The sequence below is a fragment of the Ahaetulla prasina genome, chromosome 1 (assembly GCF_028640845.1).
Source record: "Ahaetulla prasina isolate Xishuangbanna chromosome 1, ASM2864084v1, whole genome shotgun sequence".
In the NCBI taxonomy this organism is placed as follows: Eukaryota; Metazoa; Chordata; class Lepidosauria; order Squamata; family Colubridae; genus Ahaetulla; species Ahaetulla prasina.
Genome location: NC_080539.1, coordinates 274,582,895 through 274,603,109, shown reverse-complemented (window position 1 = coordinate 274,603,109; position 20,215 = coordinate 274,582,895). Strand labels below are relative to the sequence as shown.

The following is a 20,215-nucleotide window of genomic DNA, read 5'->3' as shown; positions in this document are numbered from 1 at the left end:
ATGTAGGTTATTCTGAACTACCAAACAATATAAATTTATCAGTGGGTGCCTTATGCATGTTACTATCTTTATCCCAAGAACTCAAAACATGACAAAAAGAAATATTTAGATTAAGTAACTCAGCAGGTAATCTGCAGTTTGCTTTAGCTTCTATAACAGAACAAAATGAACAATCTTTTATACTACTAATACATTTCTACTACACATACATTTACTGAACAATAGCATTTAACTACAGGACAACTTCAGTGGACCAGTGCTCAGCAATCAAAAGATTTATTCTTTTTATGAAACAAAATACAAGAATGTCAAGAAGTATGTTTAAATTACAACTGAAAATATATGGGTACGAAAGGAAAGCATTCCCTTGTTCTTCTTCCCATGACTCAGAGGACTCTGGTTATACCTACGGATTTTCACAATGCTTTAGATTTATGATTGAAGCAGAAGACTGCTTTTATCCTGAGGTTAAATGAAGTTTAAATATAGTCTAGACGAGTGGTCCCCAACCTTTCCGGCACAAGGGACCAGTTCGGTGGAGAGCGGTTTTTTCACAGACTGGAGGGGGCATGATTTTGCCTGCATCCTGCGGATGGGGCTTTGCTTGTTTGCACGGCCTAATTTCTGGCATGCCGCCGCCCAGTGTCAGTCCACGGACCAGGGGTTGGGGACCCCTGGTCTAGACGAGTCCAGTTTGCCAGTGCCCTTACCGGCCTGTGTTCTCATAGGCTCAGTATATAATCTAAGTATTTTTAAGGATAATAATGAACTTTAATTTGCAGAAGTATCTCCATTGACAAAACAGTTGGTATCTCCCTCTACTCCTCAGTTTTAAGACTTATTAAAAAGCTTTGCCCATCAAGATGGAAGCCAGCTAATTACAATCAAATTAAGTTCCAAATCTACCCAACACATTTTGGACAAGGCACTTCCAGATCCACTGTTTGGTCAAACTCACAATTCACTTTTTATCATCACTTGCATCTTTTTCTTTAATTCCCAAAAGCAGCAAAACGTTTTGAAGACATGTTTTCATGTTGTGATTTCTCAGGCAGAAAATGTTAATAAATAGTGAAAAACAATACGAACGACCAAATTCTTTACAATCATTCTGATGCATGATGCATAAGCCAGAATTGCACCCAAATAATTGATTCCTGTAAGATATTTAGAACAAGTTCACTTTAGTATGCTGTCTATCATTGTATCAAACAAGTTGGATATAAAAAAAATAGACAAGTTCATTTTTTTACCTGCATAAGTAATAAAATAATAAAATACCATTTGCTTGAAAGCAACAACTGGTGAGACAACAAAATAAACAAAGTACTAGAAAAGGAAGAAGTTAAAGTGGTCTGGGACTTTAGAATTCAGACAGACAAGCACCTGCCATATAACATCCCAGACTGGAGAACTGTCAATAAGAACAAAAATGTCTGAATAGTGGACACTGTAGTACCTGGAGACAGCAGAATAGAAGTGAAAGAATTGGAGAAAATCACAAAATAGAAAGACCTACAAACAGAAGACAGTGGCAAAAGAAAGCAAAGATAGTGCCAATACTAATAGGTGTCCTGGATGAAATTACAAAACATCTGGAGCACTATTTGAATACCATCGGCATTGACAAAATCACCACAAGTCAATTGCAAAAGGCAGCTTTACTTGGGAACAGCTTGCATCCTACGATGATACCTTCAACACCATCAAACAACATCTGCCTATCCCTGGTCTTTGGGAAGGGTTCAGTGTTCATTTTTCAGTGTACCTGATACCACTGTTCCACAAGCGGCATTGGCTTCCAATATACTTTCAGGTACAATTCAAGATGCTGGTAGTTACCTTTAAAGTCCTTCATGCCTTAGTATCTGACTACTATAGGATCATCTCTCCCCAATTGTTTCTATCTATCCAACCCAGTTTGGCAGGAGGAGCATATTCTGAATGTCAGCTGGCAGGGCCAATGTGGAAGGTCTTTTCTGCCATGGGGCCCACCCTGTGGAACATCATTCCATCTGAGATTAGGTTAGCCCTGACCCTGCTGGCCTTTCCCAAGGCCCTAAAAACCTGGTTTTGGGTCTGGGCCTGGAAGTGTGACCCAGCCCATATCTTGGCTTCACTGACATTTTTTTTAAATAAACGTCAGCTGTTGTGTACTTTTATTTTATATTATTTGTTTTTATCTATTTTACTTTAAACTGCTACATGTGAGAGATGGGCAGCTATTGAAATCAAATAAATAGAGACTTGTTTAATGTGACCAGAAGCCTATCTCCTGTTTTGATTCCTGTCAGAAGCTCCAAATTGTGCTAACTTGATTCATCTGTCCTGCAGCACAATGCAGGAGTGGTCAGTACTTAAAAGAATTTAGCCACATCATGCAGAGCAAATGTTTTCAGATATAGTAGTGAGCACCACCATGTAATTTCATGTACAATTACCTGCTCTTTCCCCACTTTGTAAGAAAAAAATCAAAAGAAATGAATGAAATCTCGAAAATTTTGTGTGTCTGTTCTCTCTGGAAATCTCTGGAAATCTCAAGTGAGAATGTGAAGATGTTAGGAAACCTTGCCCATTTAAATATTAATTTTAGAGGTCTGATAGTGCCACTTGTCACGGCATGTATAGGCCACACACTGACAATTTCTGCAGTATTAGAAATTAGGAAGAAAAGGAAGTTTTCAAACAATAGTCATCTCCTTCCTTCTAGGCCTTGAACACTGAAAATCTCAAGATTATAGTAAAATGCTGATAGTAACTCAGAATTCATACAGTTACTTTGCTGGATCTACCCACTATACTCATGTATGGGCATGAGATGATGGTACACTCGACAACTACTTCTGAAAAATATGAAAGAAAAGAATGGGAAAAGAATAGTTGCCACTTTCCTGGAAGTTATTCTTTTCTTTATATTACTCTTTACAATTATAAACATCCATAATTATCTCTTAAAATAGCAAAAGAATAATGTAAAATAGAAACAAAGTCATTCGTTTTAGAAAGCAGTTTAGAATGTTGAATCTTACACCTGTGCATCCTTTTTAGGTTAGAGAAAGAACAAGCTAGGCCTTTGAAAAACGTTATATGATTCAAGAGAAAAAGAAATTGACAGCAGAGAGCTAGGTAGAAATAAAGCAATCGATACAGAAAACCAAAGTGAGAGAACTGAGGTAGTTAGGCGAGAGATGATCAATTATTACTATGGAATCAGAGAAGAAAAAGCATACCTCAAATTTTATGAAAGAAAAGTAGCGACATTATTTGGACAAAGACTGGTAAGAATTAAAACCGAAAGCAAAATTTATTTATTTTTTTATTTTAGTTATTTATTTTGTCAAACACAACAATATATATAAGCATGAAATAACTACACAAAATGAATACAACCAAAGGGAACATTAGGATAGGAACAGTAGGCATGCTAGTGCTCTTATGCACACCCCTTACAGACCTCTTAGGAATGTGGTGAGGTCAACAGTAGACAGTCTTAGGTTAAAGTTTTGGGGATTTTGGGATGAGACCATGGAGTCAGGTAGTGCATTCCAGGCATTAACTCTGTTACTGAAGTCATATTTTCTACAATCAAGATTGGAGTGGTTCACTTTAAGTTTGAATCTATTGTGTGCTTGTGTATTGTTGTGGTTGAAGCTGAAGTAGTCTTCGACAGGAAGGACATTGTAGCAGATGATTTTATGAGTTATGCTCAGGTCATGCCGAAGGCGGCGTAGTTCTAAATTTTCTAAACCCAGAATTTCAAGTCTGATGGCATAAAGTATTTTGCTGCGATCAGAGGAGTGGAGGACTCTTCTTGTAAAATATTTCTGAATACGCTCAATTGTATTAATGTCTGAAATGCAGTGTGGGTTCCAGACAGATGAGCAGTAATCGAGAATTGGTCTAGCAAATGTTTTGTATGCTCTGGTTAGTAGTGTAATCTTTCCGGAGAAGAAGCTATGCAAGATTAGGTTTACAACTCTTAATGCCTTTTTGGCGATGTAGTTGCAGTGGGCTTTGTCCAACTCCAAGGTCTTTGACAGAGTGAGGGTCATCTACAAGGTCATATCCATCTAGCTTGTATTTAGTGTTCTGATTCTTTTTTCCAATGTGTAAGACAAAGCATTTGTTGGTTGAGATTTGAAGTTGCCAAATTTTTGACCATTCCGACACAAAGTCAAGGTCTTTTTGAAGGGTAGCAGCATTGTTAGTAGTGTTAAATAGTTTAACATCATCGGCGAAGAGAACACAGTTACTTATAATATAATCACAAATTGTTGAGTCTGTTCAACAGAATGGATTTATGTCAACAGATAAGACAAACAAATGAGGGAGAAAAACAAGACTTTGGGGAAAGTATATGTGAACAGTCTTGGCAACTGTTTGATACAGTAGTGAGTCATCTAGCAGAAATATCTGACAGCTAAACAGATAATGAAAAGGTAACATATATGGGGGGAAACATCTGGATGGCATAAGATATGATACAAGAACAATGAGTAAATCACAAAAAGTAGCTTTATCATGTGTCATTAATGTTCTAGGGTTTTCGATCTTCAGTATTCCAGGAATAAAAGCATGTTGTAAGGGGCGGAAGAAGGTGGGGGGGGGAAGGGTGTTGAAATTGCCAAGCTGTGAGCTGGTGCTATGGGGGCAATGTCCAGGATGATGTATTGGTGGTCTCCAGTAAATGAAGAGCTGGACAAGATTGTGCAACCAAACACCTCCTTCTGGTAGCAGAATGTAACAAAAGCAATGCTCCTGAACAACTGTTTCATGTTGCTTGGCATTGGGCTGTTAAATATCTAATGGTGTAGCTACAGAGCTGTGGTGATTCCCAACAAGATAACAGCAGAGGCAGTATGTTCACTAGAGATTGACCTCCCTTCTGAGAGACAATGGCAAAGCAATCCAAAGATGTCTGACCTTGGCATTCCAGAGGATGCAGGTATCTCAGTGATGGCACTCAGGGGCAACAAGAATGAGATTGGGATAATGGATGTATTGGACAGCTGCGACTAGGTTTGTCACACTGGGCATCATCTAGCTTCTTTTCTGCAAGTGGTGACCGGACTTAGAAGGGCAGGAAAAAATACTGTGTGTTCCATCTATCAGCAGCATGTCTCAGGAGTGTGGTCCCTTGTGATATTCAAAAATCTGGATTGTGGAAGGAAACAGATTTTTTAGACAGAAGATTTCAGAGAATGGTGTTGAGGTATAATAGCTGTTCTCTCTCCTGATATGTGTGTGGGGGGCAGCATTGGTGATCCCTACTTGCTGTGGTTTTGGATTAAGTATCATTAAACAAAATGGAGCTTTTGAAAAAAATACCAGATATATTGTGCAATACTTAAGAAGGAGTTTGTACAGGTAATACAATTTAGTTATTAGATGTACGTGCTTTAGCAATTTCATCTTTTTTTTTTTGAAAATTACGAATTTGAAGGCAACATACAACAAAATACTAAAACAATTCAAAACCAAAACAAGCTCATAAAACAATGCAATTACACTGTAAATTGCCAAATCAAGCAATTGACAAGAACTTTCTCTTATTCATATCATAATCAAATATACTGTTTTTTCAGAAGTCCCTAAATTATTATTAACAAATGTACCTCTCCATGACTATACATATTTAATCATTTCTTTAAAAATATGTTCATCCATTATTCTCACCAAAACTTACCTTGTTGTGCTGGTTACTGGAGCCACCTGGTGCCCTAAGGAGCACCTGCAGCTTATAAAATTTGAAATGAGAAAATTTACTGCAGGACAAGCTCATTGGTAGCAAAAGTGAATCAAATTTCTACATTTGACAGATTCCATACCCATAGTTTTAGGAATAAGGTTTCAGTGGGCAATTAAGTAATGTACAAAGATTTTGTTATATCTTTAGAAGAATCTTATTGCATGTACTATTAGGGTCTACTTGTTGGTTTTAGGATTGCATATTTCTTTACAGAATACTGAACAATGAAATTTTATTATTAAAAAGAGACAAATTAATTAATGGCTTTTTAAAAAATGAAGATACATCAAAATTTGGTATGGGAGAAAGTCACTGTGAGCAGACATTTAACAATTTATTTGGCCATAGATTTGGCACTACACTACCAAAATCTCCACCTCCTAAAAAACTTGTAACTAGGAGTTGTTTTAAATACACTATGATCAATAAGTTCTGAGAATAAATCATAAGAACAGAACAATCCAAACACACCTACTCTACTGAGTCAATTTAATAACTGAAAAATGTATATTAATCCCATTCTGTCAATGCCTAATTTACTTATCCTATGATATGAAAATCTAATGCTAGAAATGAGCAATTTTGATTCCATTTTCTTCAAATTCGCTCTTCAGATCTCAGTCTTGCAAGATAATATGTCCTGAGGATGTAGCAATTCAACAGAAATACATAGTAAGCAGCCACAAAACAACCAAGATTATTTTAAAGAATAACACTGTTGAATAGATTCAGAATTTTTATGGGTTACAGTTTATTTTGTCTAATGAATGTAGCATAAACAAGATACTACAGTCATATGAATGGACTGATTCAAGGGAGAGGGTGTCCGTTATTCATAAAGGTCCATTAAATGCTACAGCATATTATTGCAGCAACTTACATCATTTCCATAATGACATCATTACACTAATAATACCAATTATATCATTTGCATCAATTTGTATAATGTCTTTACCAAAGGATGCAAATCATTGAGGAAATTATTCCATTGCATGCATGCATGATAATCCACTATATCAAAGTTGCATTGTATGATACATTAAGACTGTGCAAATTCTTTTAAAGAATTGCTTCAGAATGTACAGAAATATGTACAAAATAACTCTTTTTCCGTTGTTAAATCAATCACATCTTAAACTCACAGGGCTCATTTGAAAGCATGTAATCACTTGGCCTTTCACTGGTCCCACTCTTAACATTCACATTAAATTGAATTATATAGCAATTTCATATTTGCAACATATTCTCTGCTTCCAAACTAGGCAACAATTTTTTTCCCAGTTCTGCAACAGCTAAGCTAGGTTAGCAGAACTCCTTGCCAATTTACTACATATTATCTGGAGGTATTTCAGACTCTACCCTCGAATTCTCAGATTTAGGCTTTATAATATATATATATATTAAAATTCAACACAAAGATGACTTCTTTTTTTTTGCAGTGAGTTATTTTCCTACAACTTGCTATACTCCAAAATGCAGGAGTTCAAAGCCTGTAATTCCCTATTTGGATCTACAAAATATGAAATTTAAAGTACCTCAAGAGCACCAACTTGCCTATTTACAACGTGAATGATTTTATAACATTCCTTTTTAAAATATGATATTGCACAGGGATCAAAATGTATCCATTAAAACAGAAATATCATGTATTGTAAATAGGAGGGGTGGGGAAAGTATAGATTCTCAGCATCTAAATAATATTTTTTTTAAATAATATTTTAATTTGTATACCGCCCTTCTCCCGAAGGACTCAGTTGTCTTATAAGTATTGGCAGTTTTTAACCTAATTAAATCATTGACTTCATGTATTCTCTTCATTCAATGAGGTTTACAATGCACAGCTTACCACTAAACCTTTTTTTTTTTTTTGGACAAACCTAAAATGATTTTACCACTTACTAGTTTCCCTGGCATTCAGGCATTTGGCTGAAAATAGTATCGTTTCCCAGAACATTCCCCCTAAACAAACCTTTGAAAAAAGGTTATATAAGTTTGTTTCAGATACAGAATGTGTTATGCCTTCCTTTAATAGACATAGTTAGACACCATTTTCAACAGCACAGCAACAATGAAGTCATGGCAACAATTACAATCACTTAAATCCCCTTATTTTCAATGGTTTTGGAAGTACAAAGCTGGTCACTAAATTGTATACCAAAGTACAATTACTAAATTCTAAATTACTAAATTCTACCAAATTAAATACAGATGGTTCTTACTTAAACTTACTTAAATCCCTTAAACTGGGATTGGCCATTCTGTCAACAAAGCAGATAAATCACATGACCAGAATGGATTTATGATGTCATTTGGTTATTAAATCAGGCATCATATGATAACAACATATGACTTTATTTTCATGTTCTCCATTAATTCTCCTAACACTTACTGTAAGAAGCTTGGCTAGACTTGTCTGAAAACTCTTGGCTACAATGGAATCTCTACTGCAGCCAAATTTAGGTATCCTTGGAGCAGTATCTTCTGGCTGACAAACAGAATATTCAGAAAGCAAGTTACCGTACTTTTTTTTATTATAAATGTAAACTGTACACTTGTCTTGTTTGATTCACACAAGATAACTAAGCTAAACAAAGGCTATCAAACTTGCAGCTCCCTTTAATATATATATGTGTGTGTGTGTGTGTGTGTGTGTGTGTGTGTGTGTGTGTGTGTGTGTGTGTATGTATGTATGTATATGTATATGTAGGTCTTTGGTTATTCGGGTTTTCTCCCACATAAAATTGGAAGTGTCTTGGCGACGTTTCGACGAAGTCTCATTCATCATCTTCAGGCTTCAGCTTCGTGCTTCTGGGAGCAATGTGTGATTGCAGCTGTTTCTTCCTTTTTAACTGCTAGTGGGGGTTTGAACTGATTGGGTGGGAGCTTGGCTGTGCTCTGATTGGCTGGGGTTTTTTTGTGCTCTGATTGGCTGGGGGTGTGTCCTGTTTGGGTGGGGGCTTGGTTGTGCTCAGATTAGTCTGAGTTGCAGGGGGATTTGAGCCGGCGAGCTGCATTGCTGTTGTTTGGCTTCGTGGTCGTGCTACATCTTCATAGTGGGTGTCAGTCTGCTGCATGTATGGATTGGAGGGGTTTGAAATGGCTAATGTTGCAGCTGTGGTCTGGTTTCTGGTCCTTAGTCGTGCTTCATGATCAGTATGGGTTTGGGTCTGCTTTCTGGGTGGATGTGTGGTGGTGATATCACACATCACACATCCACCCAGGATGTCACCACCACACATCCACCCAGAAAGCAGACCCAAAAAAATCTTGGCAAGATTTTTCAATTTCTTTGACATTGCTTTCTTCCTAGGTTCAAGAAAGAGTGACTGGCCCATTGTCAGTCATCCAGATGGCTTTGCACCTAAAGTGGGATTAGGACTCCTGGTCTCTCAGTCTCTAGTCTGATGCCTTAACTAGTACACATAATCCTAGACATACAATAATTCATTTAATGACTATTCAAAATTACAACTGTACTGAAGTGATTTATGATTAATTCTCAAACTTATGACCATTGCAGCATTCCCACAGTCATGTGATCAAAATCTGAGCAGTTGGCAAATGACATGTATTTATGAGGGTTGCAGCATGCTGGAATTGTCATTTGCAATCTTACTACAGAGTTTCTGACTAGCAAAGTCAACGGGGAAAGCCATAGTTGCTTAACAACGGCATGATTCTCTTAACTGCAGTGATTCACTTAACAACCATGGCAAAAAGGTCACAAAATGGGGTGTGATTCACTTAACAATTGCCTTGTTTAGCAATGAAAATTTGAGCCATTGTGATGCAGTGGTTAGAATGCGGTACTGCAGGCTACTTCTGCTGACTGCAGGTTGCCAGCAATTCGGCAGTTTGATTCTTACCAACTCAAGGTTGACTCAACCTTCCATCCTTCTGAGGTCAGTAAAATGAGGATCCAGATTGTTGGGGACAATTTGCTGACTCTGTAAACTCCTTAGAGAGGGCTGTAAAGCACTGTGAAGTGGTATATAAGTCTAAGTGCTACTGCTATTGATAAACTGCATACATTTAATACTTTATACATTTAATACAGATATTTATTACATAATATTATATTATTATTACATTACATAGATATTCATATTCATTACATAGAATATTACATAGTACACAAAGCAAAAATACTGGATGAGTGATACACTTTTGAATTTATTTGCCAACAATTTCAATCTAACATTCTCTTCTCTACTGAAATAGAAAGAACATTATGTAAATCCAAATATTTATATTATTTACCCAGGGTATCTACTATTAAAAATATTCGGGCAAATTTTATTAAAGACTTGGATTTAATAAATGAAGATTTTTATGTTCGGTCTTGGCATTTATGACAGTGAATCAAAGGTTACTGAGAAACATAATTATATTTAAATAAGTTATTTCAAAAACAAATATGGTCAGGCTATTTATCAATCTGCACTTTTCTATCTTCAGGAAATAATAGATACCACTTAACTTATAAAAGCTGGAAACTCTCCCAGTTTTGATGGCTATCCTGTGAAGCAATATAGGACATACATTTTTTCTCTGCATACACTGAAGGTTTATAATGTTGCTTTCCAATCTGAGACTCTTTTCAGTTTCTACTAATTGTGTAGGCCATTATCCAATTTTCTTGAAATACACTGATGCCAATATTTTGATAGCAATCTTGGCATATAAACTATAGATAGTATTGCCTTAGATTATCCATCCTGGATATTTTGGTTGCATTTGGTTTCATTGGATGCAGACAATCTTTAATATGGCATAGTTTTAGAGCTGGTTTTGCCAAATATAAATTTCCTTTTTGTTTTTAAGAAAGTGATATTCTAGTTCCTTAGCAGGGAACAAATTATTTTCCTATCAAGATTCTCATGAAATTAACACAGAGGCTTTTCTTCTTCTTATATTTAATTTCATACACACTGGCCTGTCTAACCAGGCAGTCAAAGGACATTTTGGGCATCATGGAATAGGAATAGGAATAGAATTTTATTGGCCAAGTGTGATTGGACACACAAGGAATTTGTTTTGGTGCATATGCTCTGTGTACATAAAAGCGGTTGAACACTTTGTTATTATTATATAATTGGGAGAATGTTAAACCAATGTAAAATTTTGATCCTTATTCACTTTAAACTTTAGGTGAATTCCAGTTTGAAAATAGGTGCATTTTAAAGTCAGGAGGTAAAAGGATTATTAAAATTTTAAATTATCTTATAATTAATGATATGATTTTAAATGTCTTGAGCTGTGGCAAGAGGAAATTAAAAGTAAAGGTTTCCCCTCTCCAGTTATGTCTTACTCTGTAAGGCAGTGCTCATCTCCATTTCTTAGCTGAGAGAAAGCCAGCATTGTCCCAAGATGCTTCTATGGTCTATGCTATGGCTGACTAAAGGGTGAGGTATGGACCACTGTAACATTCCCATCAAAGTGTTATCTATTTGTTGACTTGCATTTACATGTTTTGGCAGATTGGCAGGAGCTGGGGCCAGAACAGAGCTCACCCTGTTGCACAGCATTTGGGTCTCTAACCCAGGCTGTCAGCTTTCCAGCTGATAAGTTCAGGGTCTTTCACCACTGAGCCATCGCTTCCCTCAAGAGGAAATTACATGGTCTAAAACTGTAGAATGGCAAAATGTTCAATGAAAACAACTTTTGATTTCACTGTTTGGTCTAGGAGTATCTATTGCATCCAAATCTTGGAATTACAATCTTTATTGAAATGTAATAATGAGACGAGGGAATGAGGCTGAAAGCACCCTCGTCCAACCCATAGTGTGAGTGGCTAAGCAGAAGAAGAGGAAAGGAAGAGACAACAAGCAGACATGGAAATATAGAACTGGAAGGGCCCTCAGAGATCTTCTAGTCCAGGGGTCTCCAACCTTGGCCACTTTAAACCTGGAGGACTTCAACTCCAGAATTCCCCAGCCAGCTCAAGGCAGGAGCCTTACATCATTGCAATCAAATGGCTAGCCAGTCTATTTTTGACAACTTCTGTGATGGAACACCCACAACTCTGGGAGGCAAGCTATTTCATTGAGTAAGTGTTCCCACTGTCAGAAAATTTCGTCTTACTTCTAGATTGGATAGCTCTTTAACAAGCTTCCACCCATTACTTCTTGTCCTGCCCTCAGGTGCTTTGGTGTTTTGAATTCTGTTAATCCTTATTGATAGTGCTGTTACTTGACTAGATTCCCATGCATAGACATGAATAATAAATTAATATAATTGAAACTTAACATGTGGCCCTGGTCTTTAATGGCTGACAACAGCCAGTTTATTCAGCCTTCTGATTACCTGATATTATTTACAGATCAATTCTTTTGCAGATTGCAATACCAGATTTGCCTGTTGGATAGGGCAAAATGCAGTATTTTTCAACTGCAGCAGCAAAATAAGCAGCCGGGCCAAAAAAAAAAGAAAAAAGGAAATATTACAAATGTTAGAGCCAGAGTAATTTTTCTTCTACTATCAGAACCAAATAAGACTATGATAAGAGTGGGCAAATTATTTCAATTGAAGTCATATCAATTGGGGATACTGTCTGAAGCCATATACTACATCATAATTGTCCTCCATATAATTTATAGGGCCAAAGTGTCTGTTTTTTCATCTGTTCCTACATCAATTTAAGCAATTTTGATCTTTGCTCTCCCTTGGTAAATGTATCACAGCTTTCTAAGACTGTCAGGTTCCAATTGTTAAGATCCTCTAAGGCAGGTTATTACAAGATGTGAATTTTTGATGTCTGCCAGTCAAATCCACAGATGCTGAAGGAGAACAATGAATTATGGCTTTACTTACCCTGGCAAACCATAATATAACATAATGAAATACTACAAGAAAGGGGAAAAGGACAGAGGAAAATTATTTTCTTCTACCATTATCTCAAAGACTTCCTTGCTAATGATTCTAATATCATAAAGAGATTTAAAGTAAACTGTATCTCTATGTATCCCAAATGATCATGGTTTCATAGATTTATATCCTCTTCATAAGAGAATTGAGAATGTGCTGATGTTATGAATGCATTAATAATGTGCTGATGTTATGAATGCATTCTATAATCATCCTACTTGCACAGCAACTCCATTAATTAATACCAATATTTGCAGTTGTATTCCACTGCTCACTATATTTATTTGTAAATGAGCAGAATACTTCATGAAACTACCAAGGTGACTTCAGGTCACAAATGGCTGTATGGTAATTAACATTATGGTAATTAACATTAGTAAATTATTTATGTTGCCGTGTTCTTTAAGGTGTTTTAGAATATAATGGAAGTGACCAATTAGCTTGAGTAATGAAAACATGGACTTTTCATTTATTTTTAAAGTATTTTATACATTAAATAGGAAGAAACAGAAATTGTGGAAAGGAAATTGGGTACATGTGTATATCTAAGTATATATGTAAATAAAATAATTAGAATAATATAATATATTATAGTGATATATATATGATATATTAGAAATATATGTATAAAAGATACATTAGGATAAGAAAATGTATAAGTATTGATCACCGATGTGAAACTGTTGGAAAGAAGAAAGTGTCAATATTTCTTTTTTGTTTTTGTCTTTTTTTAAAAAAAAATCTGTTTAATAAAAATTATTTTTTTTAAAAAAATAACTTTTTTCAGTGCCATTGTAACTTTGAATGGTGGCTAAACAAAAGGTTGCTAGTAAACGATACCTGTTTTCTTGTTACATATTAGACATGCCCCACATTACAGTGTAGGTCAGGGGTGTCAAACTTGTGTTGTCACAACAGCGACACGTGATGTATCAGGACTTTTTTCCCCTTCACTAAACCAGGTGTGGGCGTGACCAGCACGTGACGCATGCAACCCGTTGAGTTTCACAGCCCTGGTTTAGGTTAATCCTTTTCCCCTCTCACATGTTGCTTTAAACAGCTTGTTAGCTGCTTCTAACATAGGCTTCTCTCATTTAATACAAGGTGGATTCTAATCAGTCACTGGTCAGTCATATCACTTTGCAAACAAGCATTCATTATTAGCACAGGGCATAATAATCTGTATGCAATTACATAAACTATATGCATTAGATCCTTATGAAGCCTAATTTCAGAATGGAACTATAGTAAGTCAGATCATATTTTCATTTTACCCTAGATAGAACAGATTTATTAGTATTTTATTGGATTTAGATGTTCCTGCGTAACTTACCTGTCGAAAGGTAAATGTTTTGTGTTTCCCTGAAAATAAGGCCCAACTGGAAAATAAGCCCTACCCCAAAAATAAGCCCCAATTAAGATCGTCAGCCAGACAGATGGACACATTTAGTACTGTATTTCCCTGAAAATTAGACCTAACCGGAAAATAAGCCTTAATGCAAAAATTAATATAAGACCTGGTCTTATTTTTGAGGAAACACAGGTAAGAAACCATAAAGTAAATGGGGAAAATGTACATCTGGAAAAAGAAAACATTCCAATACGCCAGGGGGAAAAAAGCAAACACAGCTAGAGAAACCATCTTAACCCCAGCCATGGAGCAAATTCAGGTTTTCAGAGAATCTGGAACTAGAGGGATACTGTTCCCGAGGCCAGGGTGCCAAAACAGAGAAGGTATACTTCCCAGGTCCTAATAAGTGATATTGTTTAAATGAAGGGACTTGGGAGTGCTACAATCTAAACTTATTGAGAGAATAAATAGCTGGTCCCTCAAATAACCATGTCCTTATGCCATGAAGGGCTTTCTGGGTCATAACCAATACCAATATGAATTCTCCATTAAAGCCAGGTGGCAATCACTGCAGCTGATGAAGCAGTGGTGTCACATGGCTATAAAAAGGCAAACTCACAACTTATGTTATTGCATTCTGGACCACCAAAGCTTCCAAATGGTCTTTGAGAACACCCACATATAGAGTTTACTGAAATAGTCCATTTATGAGGTGATTTAGGGGATGAATAAGTGTCTGAAGGGCATCCTACTCTAGGAATGGATACAACTGGTGCACCATATGTACCTGTGCAAAGATCTTTCTGATCACAGCTGCCACCTAACCTTTGAGCAGATGGATCTAAGTCTTTCTTTCCAGATCTAAAGTTTCTGTGAAGGCCTGGTTTCATACTTTACCTAGAGTTCTATCTCTGGAGCATATACTGTAAAGCTCCATCAGCTGCATCTACTTCTCACATCTCTTTTTCTTTTTTTGATGAATGGACACAGCATATCAGAACGAAATTTGCAATCATCTCATTCTGTGGTGAGATGGGCAGCAATTAAATTTAACTGAATGAATGAATGAAACTACATACAAAAATCAGCCTAAATTAGCGTGTCTAAAATCTGGCCTGGCTATTCCTTAAGAAAAGCTGGCTTTGCTGAAAATTTTATTCATTTCTGTTCCTCCCATTCAAAATAAGCCTCTAATTTACTTTCTATGAATACTATTCAAAACTGCCTCGCATCCATTTATTCATTCAATTTATACAGCTGTCCATTTCAAATACATAGCAATAGCACTCAGACTTAAATATCGCTTCACAGTGCTCTACAGCCCTCTCTAAGCGGTTTACAGAGTCAGCTTATTGCCCCAACAATCTGGGTCCTCATTTTACCATGACTCTGGATAGCTAACAACAAATAAATACAATATTAAAACAACATTCCTCAAAAAATTATAAATAATATATACAGCAACCAACACAATTAACATAACCATTATACAGGTTCAACTATGTTCTCAGAGCTCTAGAGTTTATCAACAAAACCATGTTTATCGAAATTCAACAGGACTGAGGCAAATCTAATTTCTAGGGCAATAATTTTCCAGAGAGAGGTGCTCTTTTTCTGGGTACTGCCAGATGACCCTCCCTGCAAACAAATGCCTTTCCTTTTGAATTAACAGGAAAAATAGATGTAACAATGGACCGACCTGCAAAATTTCATAGTATTTTGGTGGGGAAAATATTTACAAGCCCTGCAAACAATTCAATTTTAAAGGAGAATATCCTGAAAACTCCTACATACTTCTGCAACATACGGCCCACTTAATTGTCCCAGGATAATTTAATCTACTCAGAAATTTGTTTTTATTTTAATATAAAAAGAAAAAAAGTTAAGTACTTCTGATTACCTCCAAGGCCTCCTCGAGCAGACTGGGAATATACAAAGCTCTTGATCTAAATCTCAAAGTGGATGGTCTTTATGCACCAAAATATTCAATGTGTTCTCTAAAAACATATAAATTCCAATCACAATATAGTCTGTCACAGATATTCAAAAATTGAACCCTAGAACGTGGTAAATATTCCCCCACTCCACCCCGCAAGTGCCCATATTTGAGGCAATCAGTGATAGGTAACCTCACTGTCAGAGTCTTGTCTGTCATTATTGATCTATACCAAAGAAGATTTCTTAGGAAGTGGTTTGGTTCCAATATAATTTGAAAACCACTTCAACTGAAACAGACAGATTACAGCATGTATAATCTGTTACTGCAATATGAGTGTTCCCTAGATCCCATATCAGAAGGAAAAAAAACAGAACTAAAGGGTAATTTTCAGATTGGCATTCTTTACAACATATTTGCTTACTGTTCAATTTAAAAACTTTACAGAAAGGATCATCTGCAATTCTCTAGATGTTGTTGGATTTGAATTCCTATCATCTTTTGACCACTGTGTTCCCCGAATTAACTGAAGCCAACAGCTATTTTAGGTTACCTGCCATTACATTCATGGATATGATACTAACGAGAAAAGCAATTTGCAACCCTCCAAATGTTGGATTTTCCATTCTATGAACCTGCTTCAAGATCAAAAAATGATGTGACTTTCACTGAGGACACGATGAGCTAGAGGTCTGTGAAGGGGCAGGGGCAGCATTACAGCCAAAATCGGTGGCCAGTGGATGGAGACAGCTGCCACTCAAGAGACTGTAGGAACAAGAGGGGTAGAAGAGGGAGAAGAGGAAGGAAGAGGGGTAGAAGAGGGAGAAGGAAGGTGGAGGGTGGAGGGAGGAGAGGATGTAGATAAGAGAAGGAGAGGAAGGTCTGGAAAGTAGAAGAAGGTAGAAGAGGGAAGAGAGTTAAAAGGGGGGTGGTGACTGGGCAAGCCCGACTAATTGTATATAACTGTACATTGGATGAGCTGTTGGATATGATTGTAAAAATAAAACTTTTTTATAAAAAAAAAGAGAGAGAGACTGTAGGAACAGGAATTTTTGCAGTTAGCTATGAGTGGAGCAGCTGGAAATGAAGAGATTCCATCTATGCCCATAGTCATCTCTCTGCGTTTGTATAATATCATGGAAAAGGAACAAGTTCTACTGGACAAAACTGAAATTGATATGAACTTAGATTTTAAAATGACAGGCTCCAAAAATGATATACTAGATATACAAATGAAACAAGCTGCTTTAACAACTAAAAAAGAGACATTCAAATTATCTGATAATAGATAAGTAATAAGTGATTAAGTTATAAATAATAAGAGTGACTTAGATCATTTTCCTCTATTGTATTTACAAAGAAGACATGTTAAAAGTTTTGGTGAAAGACTTGGTGAGGGGGAATAAAAGGCACCACGTTCCAGGACATTATTTGAAGAAAATAAAAATCAAGATAGTTAAAAATAAAGAGAAAGAATTTAAGGTTGTTTTTTTTTATCAAGATTTAAAAAGATGTTATTTCTGGCAATCTTTAATGGGCTTTGCTGACCAAGATTGAATAATGAGGTTTAAGGATCTGTCTTTAGATAAGAGATGTGATATGGGATGAAGAGATTGTCTTATTTTACAAGAGTCGTAAGTTGTTAAAATTGTTTATACTTATTGTGACACAGGGGAAAGTAACTTCTTTATACTTTCTTTTCTTTCTTGGCTTTATTTTTTCTTGTTTCTTGTTCTATGTGCGTGTGTATTCTTTTCTACACTTATTATTTGTAGTTAGTAAATGTTAATACAGTACAGATATTGATGAGGACTGTGACAATTCTATGGACTGATCTGAAGGCACAGATCAAATACCTGAGCATCACAAAACTTTGTAGAAGCAATTCACTAAGATAACTTTGAACATACTATGGTTTAAGGCCCAACAAGTCACCGCATGCTCTACAAATCCAGACACTGTGGCTTGTACATCATGGTTTATTTTCTTCATAATGTTAACTGTAGTTTATTCAATAACCCATATTCAAAACCTATGTAGTTTGCTAATTGGACTGTATCTCTTGCAAAGCTAGAAACCTGAATTGAGAGTTTTAATTTTAAACACAGATCCTGATGCAAATTCTCCCCTTTTCCTCCACTTCTCAAGTTATGGGGCATTCTCAATAAAGGTTCTTTCCCCACCCATAACAAGTTTGACTCAGATGATGCCTTGCCCCAAAACCCCTTCTCCTCTTCCATCAGCTTCTTCTGACTGGAGTTTTGCCAACCCAAAGAAATAAAAAACCACGAGTAGAAAAGACAAAAAGCCTTTTGACTTGGCAAAGGCGAGCTGGCTGCGGGGCGGCGGAGAGGCGCGCCGCTGCCAACCTACCCACCCCCGGCAACCGGCCACACGCGCTTTCGAGCCCCGCGCGTTCCCATTGCGAGAAGTTAAGCCCTTTCCGGTAGGCAGCGGACGGTGACGTCTCTCTCAGGCCCTTTCCATTATAAGGCCCGCGAGTTCCCAGGCGGGCGAAAACAATGAGCCAAGCGGAACATTGCCTGCCAGACAGCCAAGCCAGCCAGCCGGCCGGCCAGCCAGCCAATGGAAACCTGGCCGCCACTCTCAGGGCTTTATGCCAGAGGAGAACTTTGCACGTTACGGACGGCCAACTTCTCGATGCAAGAAAGCAAAAGGAGTTGCCGGAAGAGCTCATCATCAACTCCCCAGCAGCGCTTCAGGGGACAACATTTTTTCAGCATGACGCGCCACAGCGGCGCACCCAGCCCAGCCAAGGCGCCTTCAACAACCCCCGCGGGGTCCGGGTTGGAAGGCAGCGCGGGCCACCTTTGCCTCCTCTTCCCCCCCCCTTATTTTTCTCTCTCTCTCTCTCTCGCCCCTCCCCTCGCCCCATTAAAGGCACCGCGCGCGCGCGCTTGCGGAGCTTCGGTTACCTTCTTTGGCTTTTTTCCTCCTGGCCAGGGTGCCTCCGAGCTTTCCGAGGAAGGAGTCGTCTTTCTTCCGGGAAGGGGGCGACTTGGGGGTCGGAGACTTGGGCGAAGAAGGCGATTTCTGAGGAGAGGTTGCCATGGCGGTGGCTCCTACCAAACGGCGCCCGAGCCTGGTGGGGGAAACGAAAGCGGAGAGGCTTCGCTCGGCTCAGTCACCAGCGGGCTCGTCCCTATTCCCAACGGAAACGGAATTATTCCAAGCATCTGAGGCTGCTCTGGGTCTGCTCCTTCCCTCCCTCCCTCCCTCCCTCGGTCGGTCCTCCTTCCCTCCCTCCCGCGCACACCCAGAGAAGGAGTTTTTGGTTTTTTTCCCCTCCCTCTGGCAACCCACGCGCAGAGCCCGGTCGGCTCCGTTGGACAGCCGCCGCTGCTCGTTTCCCGCTCCCCTTCCTCCGTCCGCAACGCCCAGAGACGGCGAGCGTTCGCGGCTTTGGCTCTGCCCCTGCATCTTCGTCGGACCCGCAGGTTGACTTAAAAGATGCTGCGGCCCTGGATCCTCCCGGGCAAATATAACAAGGAAAAGGTCCCGGCGGTCCACCGCCTGCTTAGTTCGTAAAGTCTGCCACCCGATCCTACTACCTTACGGTCGCTTGACAGGGAAGTCGGTGGAGTCGAATCTAGTTTTCAACTCTTAACGTCTAAGCTAGCGGTTCGTTTCACTTGCCAAGGGGCACTTTGGGGAAAGATCCTGCGTGTTTCCGTTCTTTGAATAAAGTAAACTCGCGCCTTTAGTTGCACTTGCAGGAGGCGACCGCGCAACTTAGCAAGCTTCAGCCCTGGGCTGATTTATTCACCATACCTGCATCATTGGCCGGGACAGTTTCAAAAAGTAGCGTAGTCTGTGCTCCCGGAAAACATTTCCCGCGACGTCATTTCCTAGCCCAGTTTTAGTTACACACACCGAGTCTGTGTACTCTTTTATCGATATCAAAACTAAGTCTTTGTTCCACTCGATCAACTATATCAGGGGTCTCCAACCTTGACGACTTTAAGACTTGTGGACTTCAACTCCCAGAGTTCCTCAGCCAGCTTGGCTGGCTGAGGAACTCTGGGAGTTGAAGTCCACAAGTCTTAAAGGGACCAAGGTTGGCGACCCCCGAAGTACATCGTCTCTTTCCACTCCACGGCTCATTTTTATTCTCCTCCCCGGTGAGGGGGGCTGAATTGGGCGAGGATACAGATGTGCCGACGCCGGATCTTGAGGATTGCATGCAGCCGAGTTAAGAATTCAAATGTAAGGTTAGAGGAGGTGTTGAAAGGGGACTGCAAAAAGTTTTCGTATTGCAGCTTCTTTGATTTTGAAGGCTAAGCAAGCTAGC

General features: G+C 38.4%; 1 protein-coding gene across 9 annotated transcripts in view; it reads right to left on the bottom strand.

The window, feature by feature from the left end:
* PARVA (parvin alpha) overlaps nt 1–19,830 on the bottom strand; it is a 78,604-nt gene extending 58,774 nt beyond the window's left edge. For 6 of the 9 annotated variants that reach the window (XM_058160068.1, XM_058160100.1, XM_058160110.1 and 3 more), the window contains exon 1: nt 18,840–19,129. In XM_058160068.1, the coding sequence (XP_058016051.1) occupies nt 18,840–18,975 (136 nt within the window). In that variant the 5' untranslated portion in view covers nt 18,976–19,129. Of the gene's footprint in view, nt 1–18,839; nt 19,130–19,475; nt 19,625–19,695 lie in introns of those variants that run through there. The other 3 variants (XM_058160082.1, XM_058160075.1, XM_058160133.1) reach the window with 3 other exon arrangements.
* Between the last annotated feature and the right edge of the window lie 385 nt (nt 19,831–20,215).